At 41.5% G+C, this 17519-nt stretch overlaps 1 protein-coding gene across 1 annotated transcript; it reads left to right on the top strand.

Moving 5' to 3' along the window:
- The first annotated feature begins 2433 nt into the window (after positions 1 to 2433).
- Positions 2434 to 13394, top strand: LOC110517041. Its single transcript, XM_021595273.2, has 7 exons — positions 2434 to 2852; positions 7114 to 7234; positions 8748 to 8914; positions 9210 to 9397; positions 9528 to 9672; positions 10524 to 10648; positions 11268 to 13394. Exons 1-7 carry the CDS (start codon positions 2804 to 2806, stop codon positions 12300 to 12302), a joined length of 1830 nt encoding a protein of 609 aa, XP_021450948.2. The 5' UTR covers positions 2434 to 2803; the 3' UTR covers positions 12303 to 13394.
- The last annotated feature ends 4125 nt before the right edge of the window (positions 13395 to 17519 follow it).

Here is a 17519-nt window from a genome sequence, read left to right on the forward strand (position 1 = left end):
TATCTTTCTGTTAGAACACAGCGTCTTGTAAGTTGGCCAACTCCTCTATCAGCCTGTGGCCAGCTGTCATATTCAGGTGGCAGTGGCTCTGCCACAGTAGTCAAACAGCAGTTAATTAAACTTGGTAATTGGATCGAAGCGCTATCAGCATGTTTGTGTATATTTTACGAGTTTATAGACCATACAAAAAAAGTAAACCATTGAAAATGTAGCTCATGTAGAGTAGTTTTATTAACTTCCATATGTCTGACCAGTGAGGATAGCAAAGAATCATAAAGGGGAGCCAATTTGAAAGAGAACATCATGATGCCTATTGCAATTATGAGCGACAAGTGATTTGTGCTTGGAGCCCATCGATGATTCATTTGCTGAGCTGAATCTGTTCTTTCACAAAAGCAATTATTGAATTTTTGCACAGTTAACTCTGCAGCTGAAGCAAGGACACTCTTCAGAAAGTTTCAATCCCTCTGTTTGCTTTAAGGCCATCTGTTTTGCTATGATTGATCAGTACATTTGTGGCCATAACAGTTTTTGTTTTATTATGTTTTTATTACCAAGATGCACACAGTGTACTGTGGGACTGCATGGCTGGACTGGCAGCAGTATGGCTATGATTATGAGTCATTATAGCAATTCATTTGACGCCAAACAGTTTTCTTTTTCACACTCATTTTCTGAATGCCAAATAAAGGCAGCAGAAGCACTGTTGCACCATGGGACCTTTCATCCATTTTGTACGGTGTAATTTTCCCCGATCCTCTTTGTCTACCTTTGGCTTTTCTCATTTGCATTTGAACAAGGGTGAGATGCGAGCGTGAGTAGTGGGAGGTAAAACGAGTTAATTGTGGAGAGACTAATGAATTTATCATGTAATGATGAGAGGACTGCCAGCAGTGTACGAAACGCGTCGGCTAGGGAGCAGATAAGGCCATGTTTTTTAATCTCTCCAAGGCCTTCCTTGTTTACTTTTTTTATCATTTGCTTTTGAAGAGAATGGAGGAAGAGGTGCGTGGACTCACATAATGAAATATAAAACCTTGCATTTTATTGTATCTATGTGTGCACTTCTCTCCTGAGAATATGGTGACAACTCTGAGACACTTCTCAAAGATAAACTTAATCTCATATCAAAGTTCTCGGCAAACAGCCTTGGATCAAAAGTTCTAAATAAGAAACTGGTCGGATTTATAAATACAATAAACCTCAATAACTTTTTGATAGAGCAATTTATTGGGTGCACACTACACTCTTAGAGAAAAAAGGTATTTCTAGAACCTAATGGTTATTTGGCTGTCCCTGTAAGGGAACCCTTTGAAGAACCCTTTTTGGTTCCAGTTAGAACCCTGTTGGGTTCCATGAAGAACCCTTTCCACAGAGGGTTCTAAATGGAACCCAAAAGGTTTCGATCTGAAACCAAAAAGGGTTCTACCTGGTTCTACGGAAGGCCGATGGTTCGAGACTCTGATATGTTTTACAATCCAAGGGGCAGGGAAGAGAATGGTCGTGGAAAGGCAAAAGATCATAACAAGGTCAGAGTCCAGGAGGTACAGAGTGGCAGGCAGGCAGGCAGGTTCAAGGTCAGGGCAGGCAGTATGGTCAGGCAGGAGGGTTCAGAGTCAAGACGGGCAAGGGTCAAAACCGGGAGGACTAGCAAAAGAGAGAGAAGAAAAAGCAGGAACACGGGAAACCACGCTGGTTGACTTGATTTGACAAGACAAACCCAGGGACTAATGGGGGAAAACGGGTGGTGGGTGGAGACAATCACAAAGACAGGTGAAATAGATCAGGGCGTGACACTTCCTCCTGTTGTAAACTGCTGAGCAACTCTTCACACCAGTGTAGACAATAGATAATAGACACATCATTCAGTGTGTATTATACCCTCTGGATCGAGAATCAAAATGCTTGATGTTCCATGTTATTACCCTATTAAAACAAAGTCTATGTGATATGGTGGTGGATAGCAGGGACTATGCATAGACTCCCGTGGGCAACAATATGGGTTCCATTATAAAATCAGATTTCCATAATTATCCTACAAAGATCCATTGAAGCAATATTTCTTGGAGTCTCCTTCATTCATTCCGATGCAATAATTCATGTTCTGTACACACCATGGTTGTGCACAGAAAGGTGTTCCATTTCTGTGCACACTACTTGTATGTAACATACCATTGTTTGAAAACCATTAAACACAGAAGTAGAACACTGGTGAAACTGAAAACAGGTTAAACAGTATTCTCATGTGGCGGTGAGATGTGTTGACAGATTGCACATTCTATCGCCTTTGTATTTATTTAGGATACATTTTCAGATAAAACCTGAAAGACAAGAACAGGAGAGAGAGAAATAGAAAGAGAAAGAAAAATAGAAAGAGAGAGAGGGACAGAAAGAGAGAGAGAGAGAGGACAACCAACACAGTAGTCGAGACTTTGTGGGAGGGAGGTTGAGCATAGGGAGACAAAAACAGGAACAAAGTTGATAAGACGGTTCCAAAGTTCACCTGCAGCTCACCTGGGGATGGGTGCTCCTTTCCCTAAACTGGTCAGAGAAGGTTCAGGTCGTGGATAGGATATCCTATGAATCCCAGATCTGCTCTCCGATACCCGGTGGATTGGGACTTGGTCTCTCCTTGTGTCTTCATTGATTTTTTTGGCCTGGACCATTACTGTTTTTTTTGTTGTTGACTGGAGTCGTATTTACTACACATCACATGGTGGGTTCTCCCTGAGGAAATCAGGAGAAAGGAGTACAGACTGTGAGAACGGAATTTTAATCTCACTCTTCTGACTCCTCAAGCCCAATGGATCTGTGGCCTAGGAAGGTCGTGGTGCTTCTCCTGTACTGCCATGGTGAGTTTAACGGAGCACTACGGATCTCCTGTTTGATTTGGATGAGCGCACTCCATGTAGGTATAAACCTAGGTTGCGTCCCAAGTGCCACCCTATTTCCTAAACAGTGCACTGGTGCTCTGGACAAAAGCACTGCGCCATATAGGGAATAGGGGGCCCATTTGGGACGCATCACGACAGTCATTGTTTTAATATGAGGTCGTAATGAATTAGATGATGTGAGTCTCTCGAGATTTCCCCACAGTTCTAATCAAGATCCTGGTGGACAAAGAGTAGTGAACCCTATGTGGACTAAATTATAGCGATCAATGGAAAATGGATCCCCAGGGCAAGTTAATTTGAGTGGTCTATTATATTGACTACATTATTATAGGGCATATCAAAATGCTGATGTGGAAGGGAGTCGAGGCTGTGTATCATATTCTGGTGAATCGCGTAACCTGTATTCTGCACGAGACATGACCAGATGCACTGTGACGTAAGTGCTTCTACATACGTAACTGACATTAAAAAAAGGAAAGGTTAATTAAGTATGAATTCTTCCTAGTGTATCTATATTGTAGTGTAGTGAAAATCCCACCTATATGTAGTTGGATGGAAATGATCCAACCGTTATGTAGTTGGATGGAAATGATCCAAACGTTATGTAGTTGGATGGAAATGATCCAAACGTTATGTAGTTGGATGGAAATTATCCAACCGTTATGTAGTTGGATGGAAATGATCCAACCGTTATGTAGTTGGATGGAAATGATCCAAACGTTATGTAGTTGGATGGAAATGATCCAACCGTTATGTAGTTGGATGTAGTTGGATGGAAATGATCCAAACGTTATGTAGTTGGATGGAAATGATCCAACCGTTATGTAGTTGGATGGAAATGATCCAAACGTTATGTAGTTGGATGGAAATGATCCAACCGTTATGTAGTTGGATGGAAATGATCAAACCGTTATGTAGTTGGATGGAAATGATCCAACCGTTATGTAGTTGGATGGAAATGATCCAAACGTTATGTAGTTGGATGGAAATGATCCAACCGTTATGTAGTTGGATGGAAATGATCCAACCGTTATGTAGTTGGATGGAAATGATCCAAACGTTATGTAGTTGGATGGAAATTATCCAAACGTTATGTAGTTGGATGGAAATTATCCAATCGTTATGTAGAAATGATGTTGAGCATAATAATAAACTGCCTTTATCAATCTGACTCCAACATTATGTAAATAAATGCGACAGGCCCTGTAAGTCTCTAGAGGATCTAGCCAAGGTAGTGAGACTTGCATCACCTCTAAGAATGACTATAATGAACATGTCTAACTTGCACCGTTATTCAATTATTAAGAGATACGAATAGCTAATCCTGGCGTCCAATGTACTAGCATTAATTTACTGAAGCAAGCAGATCAGGGATGTCAAGGTGATACTCAGGCATATGCTATGGGTATTGTGTACAGTGGAGCAAAAAAGTATTTAGTCAGCCACCAATTGTGCAAGTTCTCCCACTTAAAAAGATGAGAGAGGCCTGTAATTTTCATCATAGGTACACTTCAACTATGACAGACAAAATGAGAGAAAAAAAATCCAGAAAATCACATTATAGGATTTTAAATTAATTTATTTGCAAATTATGGTGGAAAATAAGTATTTGGTCAATAACACAAATTTATCTCAATACTTCAATGTTATATACCCTTTGTTGGCAATGACAGAGGTCAAACGTTTTCTGTAAGTCTTCACAAGGTTTTCACTCACTGTTGCTGGTATTTTGGCCCATTCCTCCATGCAGATCTCCTCTAGAACAGTGATGTTTTGGGGCTGTTGCTGGGCAACACAGACTTTCAACTCCCTCCAAAGATTTTCTATGGGGTTGAGATAGGCCACTCCAGGACCTTGAAATGCTTCTTACGAAGCCACTCCTTCGTTGCCCGGGCGGTGTGTTTGGGATCATTGTCATGCTGAAAGACCCAGCCACGTTTCATCTTCAATACCCTTGCTGATGGAAGGAGGTTTTCACTCAAAATCTCACGATACATGGCCCCATTCATTCTTTCCTTTACACGGATCAGTCGTCCTGGTCCCTTTGCAGAATAACAGCCCCAAAGCATGATGTTTCCACCCCCATGCTTCACAGTAGGTGTGGTGTTCTTTGGATGCAACTCAGCATTCTTTGTCCTCCAAACAAAGAATTGAGTTGAGTTTTTACCAAAAAGTTATATTTTTATTTTTACCAAAAAGTTATATTTTGGTTTCATCTGACCATATGACATTCTCCCAATCTTCTGGATCATCCAAATGCTCTCTGGCAAACTTCAGACGGGCCTGGACATGTACTGGCTTAAACAGGGGGACACGTCTGGCACTGCAGGATTGGAGTCCCTGGCGGCGTAGTGTGTTACTGATGGTAGGCTTTGTTACTTTGGTCTCAGCTCATTCACTAGGTCCCCCCCCGTGTGGTTCTAGGATTTTTGCTCACCGTTCTTGTGATCATTTTGACCCCACGGGGTGAGATCTTGCCCAGATCGAGGGAGATTATCAGTGGTCTTGTATGTCTTCCATTTCCTAATAATTGCTCCCACAGTTGATTTCTTCAAACCTATTGCAGATCCAGTCTTCCCAGCCTGGTGCATGTCTACAATTTTGTTTCTGGTGTCCTTTGACAGCTCTTTGGTCTTGGCCATAGTGGAGTTTGGAGTGTGACTGTTTGAGGTTGTGGACAGGTGTCTTTTATACTGATAACAAGTTCAAACAGGTGCCATTAATACAGGTGGAGGACAGAGGAGCCTCTTAAAGAAGAAGTTACAGGTCTGTGAGAGCCAGACATCTTGCTTGTTTGTAGGTGACCAAACTATTTGGTTATAGTGACCAAATATATTTCCACTATAATTTGCAAATAAATTCATTAAAAATCCTACAATGTGATTTTCTGGATTTTTTTTCTCATTTTGTCTGTCATAGTTGAAGTGTACCTATGATGAAAATTACAGGCCTCTATCATCTCTTTAAGTGGTAGAACATGCACAATTGGTGGCTGACTAAATACTATTTTGCCCTACTGTATATAACAACTGCCAATAGACCTGCTAAATTGTAAGAGTAGAGTCAATCAAAGATTTACTCTGTAGAAGGAGGAACGCATTTACTTAATTCAACTAGTAGAATGTCCCAGTCATGAAATAATTAACACTCAAACAATTGCAGTGTACGTGACATACATACATTACAGACTAATCAGCGTAAATGAGACTTAACGTGGTTACACTTGCCTTCAATTCATATGAACAAATTTACTGTCCTTTAAACAAATTCAAGCATGAACACACACTCAAGCTGAATGAACATTTCTTTGCACTTTGCTAGTAAAAACAAAAGACAGAAAAACACACCCAGATTCTAATCTAATCAACTCAATTTAGAATATAGCTCCCTCTTTGAACTATCAGCCGTCCGATTGATAGAATGCCGCATTTTCCCTGTAACAATAAATCCATAGCACTTACAGCACAATGAAACATATCAATATCCATTGCTCTTTATGAATTCTTGAAACAATTCAAACATGATAGTTTAACTCCCAACCACATTCATGTAGTCGATTTCACGTTTTCATCTGTCTTCACACCTCCAATGGTCTCTGTACTCGCAGGGTTCTGTGGGAACGTCCCTCCACAGAGAAGTCCACACATAAGGTGTGTTTAAACCCCGTGGTAGCCCCACAGATGGTCAGCCATCATAAATCATGATTCATGTCATCACGCTGGGCCTCAGCGCCTGCAAGTCGCTCATCGCAATTATCACCTTCTATTATTCTTCCACTACAGTTTCTATCTTATTATAGAGTCCTTTGTGGATGGGCCCTACAGACCCAAACTGTGGCTTTTGTTTCATCCTATTCGCACTCAAATCAAACAATTGGCTTGCTTCCACATGTTCAGTTGCTTATATTCCCTCCTTTGTAGCCCTGGAACAATTACACACTTTAGTTCCTGCTGCCAATGAAACAAAGCCCAGCTTACGTAAGCCCTGTTTGAGTTTGGCCCACAGCTGCTATGAGTGAAAACGGAGCAAGTGTGTCCCGAGGGAGGCAGATCCTTTGACAGAGGCTGTTGCTGTGAGCATGTCACATAGGTCGTGACAATGTTGAATAATAGAGCAATGCTTTTTGTGTACTGACTAGAGAGACGTTATGCTACGAATGCTATTGGTGAATGGACAGTCTCAAGTTCACTTTCCCCACCGTCTTTCTCTTTATCTATAGGTTGTTCCGCCATTGGTGAAGGGAAGCCATACTTCATCTCTAGGAATTTCAACACTGTGCTCCACTGGAACAAGGTCGACAGCCCAGATGAAGGGGTCCTTTACAGTGTCCATTACAAAAGGTGAGAGACAGGAAAACAGTGGTCACCTTTTCACCTTTCAACCCAACAACATATTTATGTGCCCAGGCTAGGGTGACCTAGGGCGACATGTGACTTATGTCAACAACATTTTAAAGCTGTGTGCTGAAAGACGGAACCATGCTCCTTTTCAGCATCATTGTCCCCCATCGTTATCCCCATTGTTGTCCCCATTGTTGTCCCCATTGTTGTCCCCATTGTTGTCCTCATTGTTGTCCCCATCATTATCCCCATCGTTGTCCCCACTGTTGTCCCCATCGTTATCCCCATTGTTGTCCCCATCATTGTCCCCATTGTTGTCTCCGTCGTTATCCCCATTGTTGTCCCCATCGTTATCCCCATTGTTGTCCCCATTGTTGTCCTCATTGTTGTCCCGATCGTTATCCCCATCATTGTCCCCATTGTTGTCTCCATCGTTATCCCCATTGTTGTCCCCATTGATGTCCCCATCATTGTCCCCATTGTTGTCCCCATTGTTTTGGATATGGTGGGTTGCTCAATTTGCTGCTCCACCTACTGCCATCAGCCTTGAAACCGTGGTGCTACTGTACTTCTCCATGCTGCAGGTTGAGCTCCACTGGCTGGGGCAAGCCTTAGCAGACAGGCTGTGGTCTGTGCATCACCACAGGGATAAATCTGTAAAAATAATTGCCTGTAAAAATGTAACATTTAACTTTACAAACGGCACTCAGTTCACCTGTGGCTATGCAAGGCCACGTTTTCGTCTCAATCACTTTGTCTTACTGCCTCGTTGAGATATTGCTACAAAGTGGAAACGTCAGCTCATCTAATTGGTCATGACACGGTCTGACGGGCAAATGCCAAGTGCCACACCAATCGCATTGATTTGTTTCTCCGAGACGGTCACCTGGAATGGCTTGCATGTCCTTATTCAATGCCTCATAGCTCCACCATCAAATCAGTTCAGAAAAAGATTGGCCCTGATCATCCCCGCTGAATATCGGTTCCCTGTTTGACACACTATCCTTCAGTTATTTTTCTATGAGGAAGTAAGGGGTTAAATAACACACCTATTTCAGAACTCTGTTGTGCTATTTATGGTCTAGCAGCTAGGCTGCCGCACGCACACCCTGAAAGGCAATACATTTGCAACATGTGATATGTCATGATAAAGGCTCATAAATGCTCATACATGCTTATAATTTTTTTTAAGCATTGTACCTGCAGACATCAAGTAAAGTGTTACTCAATATTTATTACAAAATGCAACATTCAATTTTGGCTAAGGGTTCCTTACATATGGGGTGGCAGGGTAGCCTAGTGGTTAGAGCTTTGGACTAGTAACCGGAAGGTTGCAAGTTCAAACCCCCGAGCTGACAAGGTACAAATCTGTCGTTCTGCCCCTGAACAGGCAGTTAACCCACTGTTTCTAGGCTGTCATTGAAAATAAGAATTTGTTCTTAACTGACTTGCCTGGTTAAGTAAAGGTAAAAAAACATAGTGTGTTTGATCATGTTTTTTGTGTTCATTATAGATACGGAGAGCCATACCAGCTGAATATGGCGTGCCAGAACATCACAACTCTTTCTTGTGACCTCACTGCAGAGACACCATACATCTATCAACATGTATACTGTGCTCAGGTTTTCGCCAACAGTCACTCGCTAGGCCATACAGCACTGTTTAAACCTCTGAGAGACAGTAAGCAATTTCCTCTCTTTATCATACTTTTTCTAGATTGGGATGTTTTTGGAGTACGTGTTGGCTCAGAGGGCAGAATCCGTAGCTGTGATACATACACATCGCTCCAATTGTCTGTTCATTTTCTCTAATGACATCAGAGTATGTTTCCATGAAAGCTTCTGTTACTCACCAATTCGTCCAGTTAGCATTTGGCCCATACTGAATGGGTTTATCCTGTTCTCTTCAGATTGTCACTAATTCGTTATTTTTCCTTAGTCTTATTCTCACCCTTAATTTGTCTTTTACACGTCAGCTGTCCTTGGGCCAGCCAATGTGTCTGTGACACCCACAACGTCATCTTTAAAAGTGACTGTCACCCTACCGTTAGGACCGGATAATAAGACTTCCATTGAGAAGATTTTCAACAGTACCGGCTTTTCCTACCATGACCCTCCAACCTTCTATACCCTCAACATCACTCGTCCTAGCTGGGCAGCACAGGTGATAACCCCCCCACCCCACACACACACGTACTGCTCACACAATATGCATGCAGACACACGCACACCCACCCACACACACACGTTAGATACACAAAACAAGTTCTGACTGCTGACTCTTTTTTTCACAGGTCCACAAAAACACAAATGGAGAGTTTGTCCTCAACAATCTAAAGAACATCAACGTAGAGTACTGTGGCTATGTAGTGTACATCCCAACTAGAGAAATACACCGAAATCCCAGTGAGAGCCATACATTCTGTGTGGCATTACCAGGTGAGGTCATCTGGTGTCCCTCAAGGCTCTGCATGTATGCACAAGCTGGTCTCAGAGCATTTCGTATTATTTTGTATGTAAATCCGAGACGCTCCATGTTACGTTTCGTATTGTATGTATTCATTTGTGGTTGTCCATCACCCATGTCGTACGATATGTTACGAATTGGAATTTGTATTATATGTTCTGAATTAGGTTAAGGGAAGGGGAAGGGTTAGCTAACATGCTAAGTAGTTGCAAAGTAGCTAAAAAGTAGGAAATAGTTGAAAAGTTGCTAATTAGTTAAAATTCTCAAGTTTTTCGTGATGAGATTTGAACTCGCATCCTTTGGTTATACATCCACCCATCCACCCCGACCAACCACCCAACTTTCGTTTTTGCTTTAAGTAACCATCTGTCTTTTGTAACCATACCAAACGGTACATATCATACTAATTTGACTGTCCCGGATTTACATTTACTATGTTACGTCTAGTCTATGAGACCAGGCTGGTAATGCCTTTCCTTTTTGCCTTTGCTAGTTTTGTTGAATGAATCATCTGTGAATGATTTGAGTAACCATACTGTTACCATAAAGAACTTAAAGGCATACTGCAAATGCATTGTACTGTAGTTTCACAATGTTAAGGGTATTACTGCTGCCTTTTCAAAGATTATATAAAGGCTCACTTTCTGGTGACAAGACTGAATGGAGCCTCTTATTTATGCATCCTTGAAACTACTGTACTGACAGACCTCACAGACACGCCCACGCTTGCTCTATAGCGCTGGCAATTTACAATAGGCTCTGAGAGTGAGGCAGCTGTATTGCCATTACTGAGGTGTAATAGAAACAATCTTCCCCCATCTAGGTGACCCCTGGCTGCTGTTCCCCTGGTTCCTCCTCTTAGGGTGTCTGCTACTTGGTTCTCTCCTGCTACCGGTGGTGGTGTGTCGTCACTATGTGAGAAAGAAGAGTAACATGCCAGACGCCTTGGTAAGAAATGTTGATTGGAGATTTGCCCATATATGAAGGAGTGCCAGTTCCTGTTACTGGAAAAACAGGCCTCCAGGCCAAACTTACAGTAACATGTGTATGAGAGGCCTCAATAGGGTGAAACCGAACCTGAGTTTCATCTGGAGCAACACCTAACTTGGAAGAGGGCACAATGTGTAACAGTAGTTACGATAAAATGTTATCTCTTTGCAATTTACAAACGCACTGATTTATGAGGAAATTATTTAACTTTATCATCATTCATTTTCTCTTTAAAGGTTTACCAATCTTTACCAATCTTCCCAAAGTTGTATCTGTTTTATTCCAACTCCTCTCATATGCTGAGAAATCATTCCTGTTTAATCAGTTGTATCACTGTAATTTGCATTTCATGCCAAGAACTGAAAGCAATTATAAAAGATTACAGCAGTGTTGTTTCAGTTGAGCTCATTTCATTCTTGCCATGAAAGTTGTTCAGAATTATAATTGAACAAGTTCATTTTGGTTTGACATACATTGTAACCACTCAGTGATTCCAAGGGTTTGGTGGAATGTAGAAGGGGTCATAGAGGTGTTTTAGTAAGTTACATAAACTAAATCCTCTTTCTCTTCTACACAGAAACTGACAACAAGCAACATCCCACCTCCATCGTGGTACCCTCCAGAAGCCATCACTATCTCCACTGCCAAGCCGTATCATTACCCTGTGGGGTTCTCCTATGGTAACCTGAAGACTGGTAAACTCCAGATGGGGTCAAAGTTCACCAGCAGTGGGTCTGGGTCCTATTCCCCCCAGGACAGACCCTCCTCCATTGCCCAGCCCAGGCACTGTGACACCTGCATGGGCCAGCAGGGTCCACCCCCAGAGTACTCCAACAACAGCACCCAGTCCTCCATCAACTATAGCATGGTCGTAGTGCAGGTATCCAATGAAGGTGTGAAGGAAGAATGCCATCACCATCCAGACAGCAAAGACAACATCAACTCTCCATGGTCATCTGAATCCAGTGACCACAAACCCAGTTGGGTTCAAGGTGGTCCAGTTTTGTTTTCGTGTGGAGCACCACCTGAGCCGAACCAGTGTGTTGGAGACAGGGACTCAACAGGGCACCCCCTGGTACTGCCCACATTGCGGCATATTGATAACCAACTGCCACTCTGTCCACTCTGCTGCTCCAGCCAGAGACAGAGTGCCATGGCCAGCATGGCACTGCCTACAGACACTAAGGGGCAGCTCCTTTTGTGGGACCTAGACAACACTGGGCAAGGGGCATCACTATTGTCTGATCTGGTCACCACGGGGGAGACAGAGTGGTTGGGCCCTGGTACAGGGAGAGAGGAGGAGAGAACAATATACACCCCGATCTCTCCAATGTGTTTCAATAACTCCAATGACTCACCATCTCACTCCATACCTCCCATCAACCTTGCAGACTGCGATACCTCATCAATGACATTCTTGTCTGGTTACAAACAACACTGGGTACCCCTTGCCCCTCAAGGTCTAACAGCAGAGGATAACTTTGTGATTTCCTCATATGCTCCACAACAGACTTGGATTGATCAGGAAGAAGAGGAAGAAGGAGAGGAAGGGGGGGATGAAAGAGGCAGTGAATTCTTTCTGGGAGGTTGGGTGGTACAAATTCTAGGATGATTGGTTTTCGTTTTTTAGATCCCTAAAATAATCTTAAGGGCCTCTGTGCCTGTTCTTCGCTCTGTTTGTGTCTCCAATGTACGCCAGAGACAAGTTCCGTCTCAGCGAGCCTTCACAAAGTGCAGAGAGAAGATGGAAGGAGCAGAGAGAGGGTTTTGGTGGCAGTGCAGAGTGGGGCTTTCACGGGTCCCTCTCCTGCCTGCCATGGAGCTTATGATTCAGAAACAAGAGCAGTACTCCAGTATCCAGGACACATGCCCCCCTCAATGGAATCCTACTGAATTAATGCTAGAATTTTGGCCCTTTTTTACATTATGACAAATGTTGGATGTAGGATCAAGTGCTGTAAAATGTAGGATCAAGAATATAGGATAAAATGCTGTAAAATAGATTCTGTACATTTGATTGTGACGCTCTCTTTCATTTGCATGTTTTGCAACATTTCCAGAAATAGGCTAGTTACACTAACATGTTCATTTAAACCATGACTGTGAAGTTTCTGTATCATTTGAAGAAATTCAATTTACATCCAGGGTTGAATCTGGGTGGCATAAGGTAGTAAACAGCCTGTCCTCTTGTGTCATAATGCCATAGGCACAAAGCTTTCATTTCAGCATATCTGTACTTTTGTCTCTTTCATTTATTGTTTCTCGTTTGTCATATTATCTGTGTTATCGTGCTCCACATTATATGCATCACAATGCTGGAGAAAAAAAAAATGTATCGCAAACAATTGAAATTCATATTAGCATTGAAGGTGATGCATACATTTCTAAAATAGTATTGTCAGAAATACAAAACATGGCAGCATGAGTTACCCAAGAAACGTGTCAAATAACTTTGTTGTGTGTTTTTTGTCTTCAGAGTACGTGACCTCAATAACGTCCTGTCATTGTTTGTTGCTCTTTTGAGGTGATGAAACTACAGTACGGGAGACAAACGGCTTGGGTAATAAGCTGTTAAAACTGTCAGGTGTGATGTGTATCACATATTCAGCATATATGTACAGTATAATACTGATTGGTTTTTATATGGGTCACTTTTATAACTAATATGACTGTGAATTTAATGTTTTCATTAAAAAGGTAACTACTGTGCTACTGAATTGGTTGATCCATCACTGCTGTCAAAAAGTACTTCAGCAAACATGAGCTTCAGTAGCATTAGTAAGCAGGGGAAGTTGAGGGAAGTCTTGATGGGCTGACATATCAAGTGCTTTTTCTATGAATATTCTTTACTTTTACAAATATTATTGATCAGTCTAGATGAGTGCCCGTGTGAATAACAAGACGTTTCACTGCTGTCTCACTGAAAGGCTCCAGCATGTTATTCCTTGTCATGAGGTCTTAACCAAACACATCAGAATCACCTCCCTCACTGCCATGTCAACCCATGATGGGGTTTATGCAAACAAGCCAAAGGGCACAGAAAGAAATGCAGTGTGTCCTCCTCCATCCATATATATTAGATGACTCAAACAAGAAAGTGTCGGCTGGTGGGATATTGAACAAAGGTACCAAGGTACAGTGTGGCTGCCAGTTGCCAGGTTACGGTTTCTGTACAACCAACTGTCGAACTAGGGAAAAGGTAAGATTAGGAGAAGTTCAGGGCCCATATTCATAAAGCATCTCGAATTAGAAGCACTGATCTAGGATCAGGTCCCTCAGTCCATAATATTGTGTTCAGTCTGATCTAAAAGGCAGATCCTAGATCAGCACTCTTACTCTGAGATGCATTATGAATATGGGCCCTGAACTTGTATGATATCATACAGTAGCTGTGCAGCACGTTCCATTCAAACGTGTCATACTGCTAAGAGATGAATTCGCTGGCTGATCTAGGGGAACTTATTTCCAGGAGTTTCCTAACTAAGCTGGAGTCGGAAATCTAATTTGACACCAGCTTTTCTGCAGTGAGAAACTGGAGAGGTTAAACATCACTGGAATAATTGAATGGATTTAATTGCTCATAAGCATAAAGTTGGTGACCGGACTGGAGGGGAACTTTATTCATGTGGTTCTGCTGTCCAGAAGGGGGTTGTAAACGTTCATTGTTGGAAGGATTGGACCAAGGTGCAGCATGGAAAGCGTTCACCATCTTTATTAATGTGAACCAGCAACAAAACAATAAAGAGTAACAAAACGAACGTGCAACTATAAGTATAGTAAAACGTGTACACACACACACACACGCACACACACACGCACACGCACACATACTATAGGCTATAGACTTAGGCTATACGAAGTGCATGCTCGGAGAAGTACAGGGCAAAGTTATATTTCTGAGAAAATGTACTTTCTTCCTGAGGTTTTGCATTGCTGGGATGGTGTATATAAAACTAGGCTTCACTGCAGTACCAGCCTGGTCACCCGTAACACAAGTCAGTATTCGACGTCCATCCATGTCTGAGGATGTCGGGAGATGATGTGGAAACCGGCCACTAGGGGCAACAATGAGTGCTCTTAACTTCAAGCAGTCATAAGCATCTGCCTCTGATTCCAAAGGTTGCATGTTTGAATCCTTTGGATAGAAAGTTGCTTTCAATTTTTTTAAATTAAGCCTATCCCAAACCTTAACCCTTACCTTAACCATTCAGGGGTTAATGCCGAACCTTAAGAATTTGGAGGTAATGCCTGAACTTAACCCTAACCTTAAAAATTCAGAGTTTGAACTTAACTTTAAAGGTTTAGAATAAATAAAAAATGTGATGTTTGAGAAACATAGATTAATGTCTAATTCTGACGTGAGACTGTGAGAGCAGGTAGCATTACACACTACAATGGATAGGCTATCACAATCATGAGCCCTGGCCTGCCCTGCTCTTGCTGATGTAAACACGTTTTGTGCTGCCTAACCAATGGCTGTGCTGTGTATGGGGACACTTCAGGAAGTCAAAGGCTTCTTCCAAAAATGATGCTTTATTTTCCAAAATATTAAAAATCTGTGTGCGCAGACTAGGCCTGTCGATGTCCAGGTCAGTTTGATAGGGAGAGCAGGAAGATGAGAAGGAGGACAGGAGGTAAGCTTGCTACTGTTATAATTGATGTGAATAGAAACAATATGGTTCATTGCCCATAATGAAGCTATTTATCAGAGTTATAGACCTCACAATAAGCCATATTCAAGTAATTTACATTTTCAATTAATTTACAACTTACATTACCATGAAGTGGGAACCACGGAGATGGAAAGCACATAGGTGCTGAAAGTAGGTTAATTTGAGAAGGCCTAATTAATTTAATAAACAAATTAGGCACGTTTGGGCAGACTTGAAACAACATTTTTAACAGAAATGCAATGGTTCATTGGATCAGAATTAAACTTTGCACATACACTGCTGCCTACTAGTGGCCAAAGTCTAAATTGCACCTGGGCTGGAATAATACATTATGGCCTCTCTCTTGCATTTCAAAGATGATGGTACAAAAAATACAAAAGAACGGTTGTTTTTTTCTTTGTATTATCTATTGTGTTATCCTACATTCCTTTCACAAACTTCAAAGTGTTTCCTTTCAAATGGTACCAAGAATATTCATATCCTTGATTCAGGGCCTGAGCTACAGGCAGTTTTATTTGGGTGTGTCATTTTAGGCGATCCTTAAGATTAACGGTCTTCATTATAATTTGACTTTAGGCAACTAACAACGATAGGGCTTTGTGTTGGAGACTATTTCTTCCTATTCAAAACACAAGAGGTAGCCCTACCTGTTTGACAGACAAAATGATAGTCTACTATCCATAGATTTTGTCAGCCAAATCCATCGGTGTCAGTGAAAGGCTTGGTGTGTTAATTAAGAGTCTAATTAACACATTTAAAAAAAAAACATCAAAATCTGTCAGTTTAAGCTAGAGATATCGTTTTTTTTTTGCATAGGCTGAGTCTCAATCCACCACATCCACATCCACAAGACTTCCTGATAATTGGTCTTGTCACAAAAACGTCTGTAGCGTCCGAACGGTTTGGCCTACTAACTAACATGACCACCCTGTGGAAATATGAGACTCAGGAGCATGATGGTGTTCCCCGTTTTGCTCTACGACTCCCCCCCCCCCACCCGGTAACCCGGTACCGGTTGAAAAATGTTATTGAAGTTTCGTAGTATTGTGCCAAAAAAAAAGGTTTAAAAATGTGTCAAAACACAAAAATATTTCCAGAGCTTTCTAAAATCTCCTAGATATAGGACACCTTATTCATTATGATACATTTTTTGACTAACTGTTTTGCCATTGATGAATGTGTTATTCAATGTGTTTCTATGGACTAGTAGTAAATGCCTAATTCAATTTATGTATAGTTTTACGTCTACACTGGCCCTAAAATTCCAAATCAAAATGGTAAATGATCCATGGTATGACCATCCTAAAACAATTCCATATGTTAGCTTAGTAGAACCCCCCCCCCCCCCCCTCTTATGTTAAAGAAAATGGCTGAAAGCATAGGCCTACCGCTTGTTACTTTAAGATAAAAAATAAATTATGGACCTGATTATATAAACCGATCTATTACTACGCTTTAGTCCGCAATTCTTAATGCTAGAAACAACGTGTAAAATGCAGGGAAAGACTCCGATGCATATGGGATATCTTTGATTTAGCTCTCTGACATTCAGAGGCTGCGCTACAACCTTCTATTGCCGACCACACAAAACATTTACTTTGCATGGGAAGTAATGTGTGATTCTGTCACTATCAATTGATGTTCAACATTTCAATAGGCTATTAAACAACATACTAACTCCAAATCAGTCAGGAGCAAGCCAGGTAGCCTAACAAGGAACGGACGTGTTATTTAGGCTATATTATTATTATTATTATTATTATTTCAAGGCTATAGCCTGCCATTTAAAATATACATTGTGAAACATTTGTGACACGCTAGAGGCTGGCAGGAGTGTTCAGCATTTCAACAACACATCACCAACAGCACTTCAACAGCATGCCTATAAATGTAGCATTTAGGCTCTACAAAATTAAGGGAAAAAGGTGAAAAATACTTAGAGTTAAATAATAATTAAACATAAAAATGCCTTATACAGTACATTGCCTTTGAATTCACTTTTAGAAACACGAGTTTGGCCAGTATCTGGTTTGAGGATCATGCGGTGTGCATACAAGTACATGCAGGCCTACCTGATGATATGCAGCTGCTGTGTTAAAAAAACAAATGGCTTTTTCTTAAATTCGTTGATGATCAGATACTTCAGTTGTAACTGG

This window comes from Oncorhynchus mykiss, chromosome 3 (assembly GCF_013265735.2).
Source record: "Oncorhynchus mykiss isolate Arlee chromosome 3, USDA_OmykA_1.1, whole genome shotgun sequence".
In the NCBI taxonomy this organism is placed as follows: domain Eukaryota; kingdom Metazoa; phylum Chordata; class Actinopteri; order Salmoniformes; family Salmonidae; genus Oncorhynchus; species Oncorhynchus mykiss.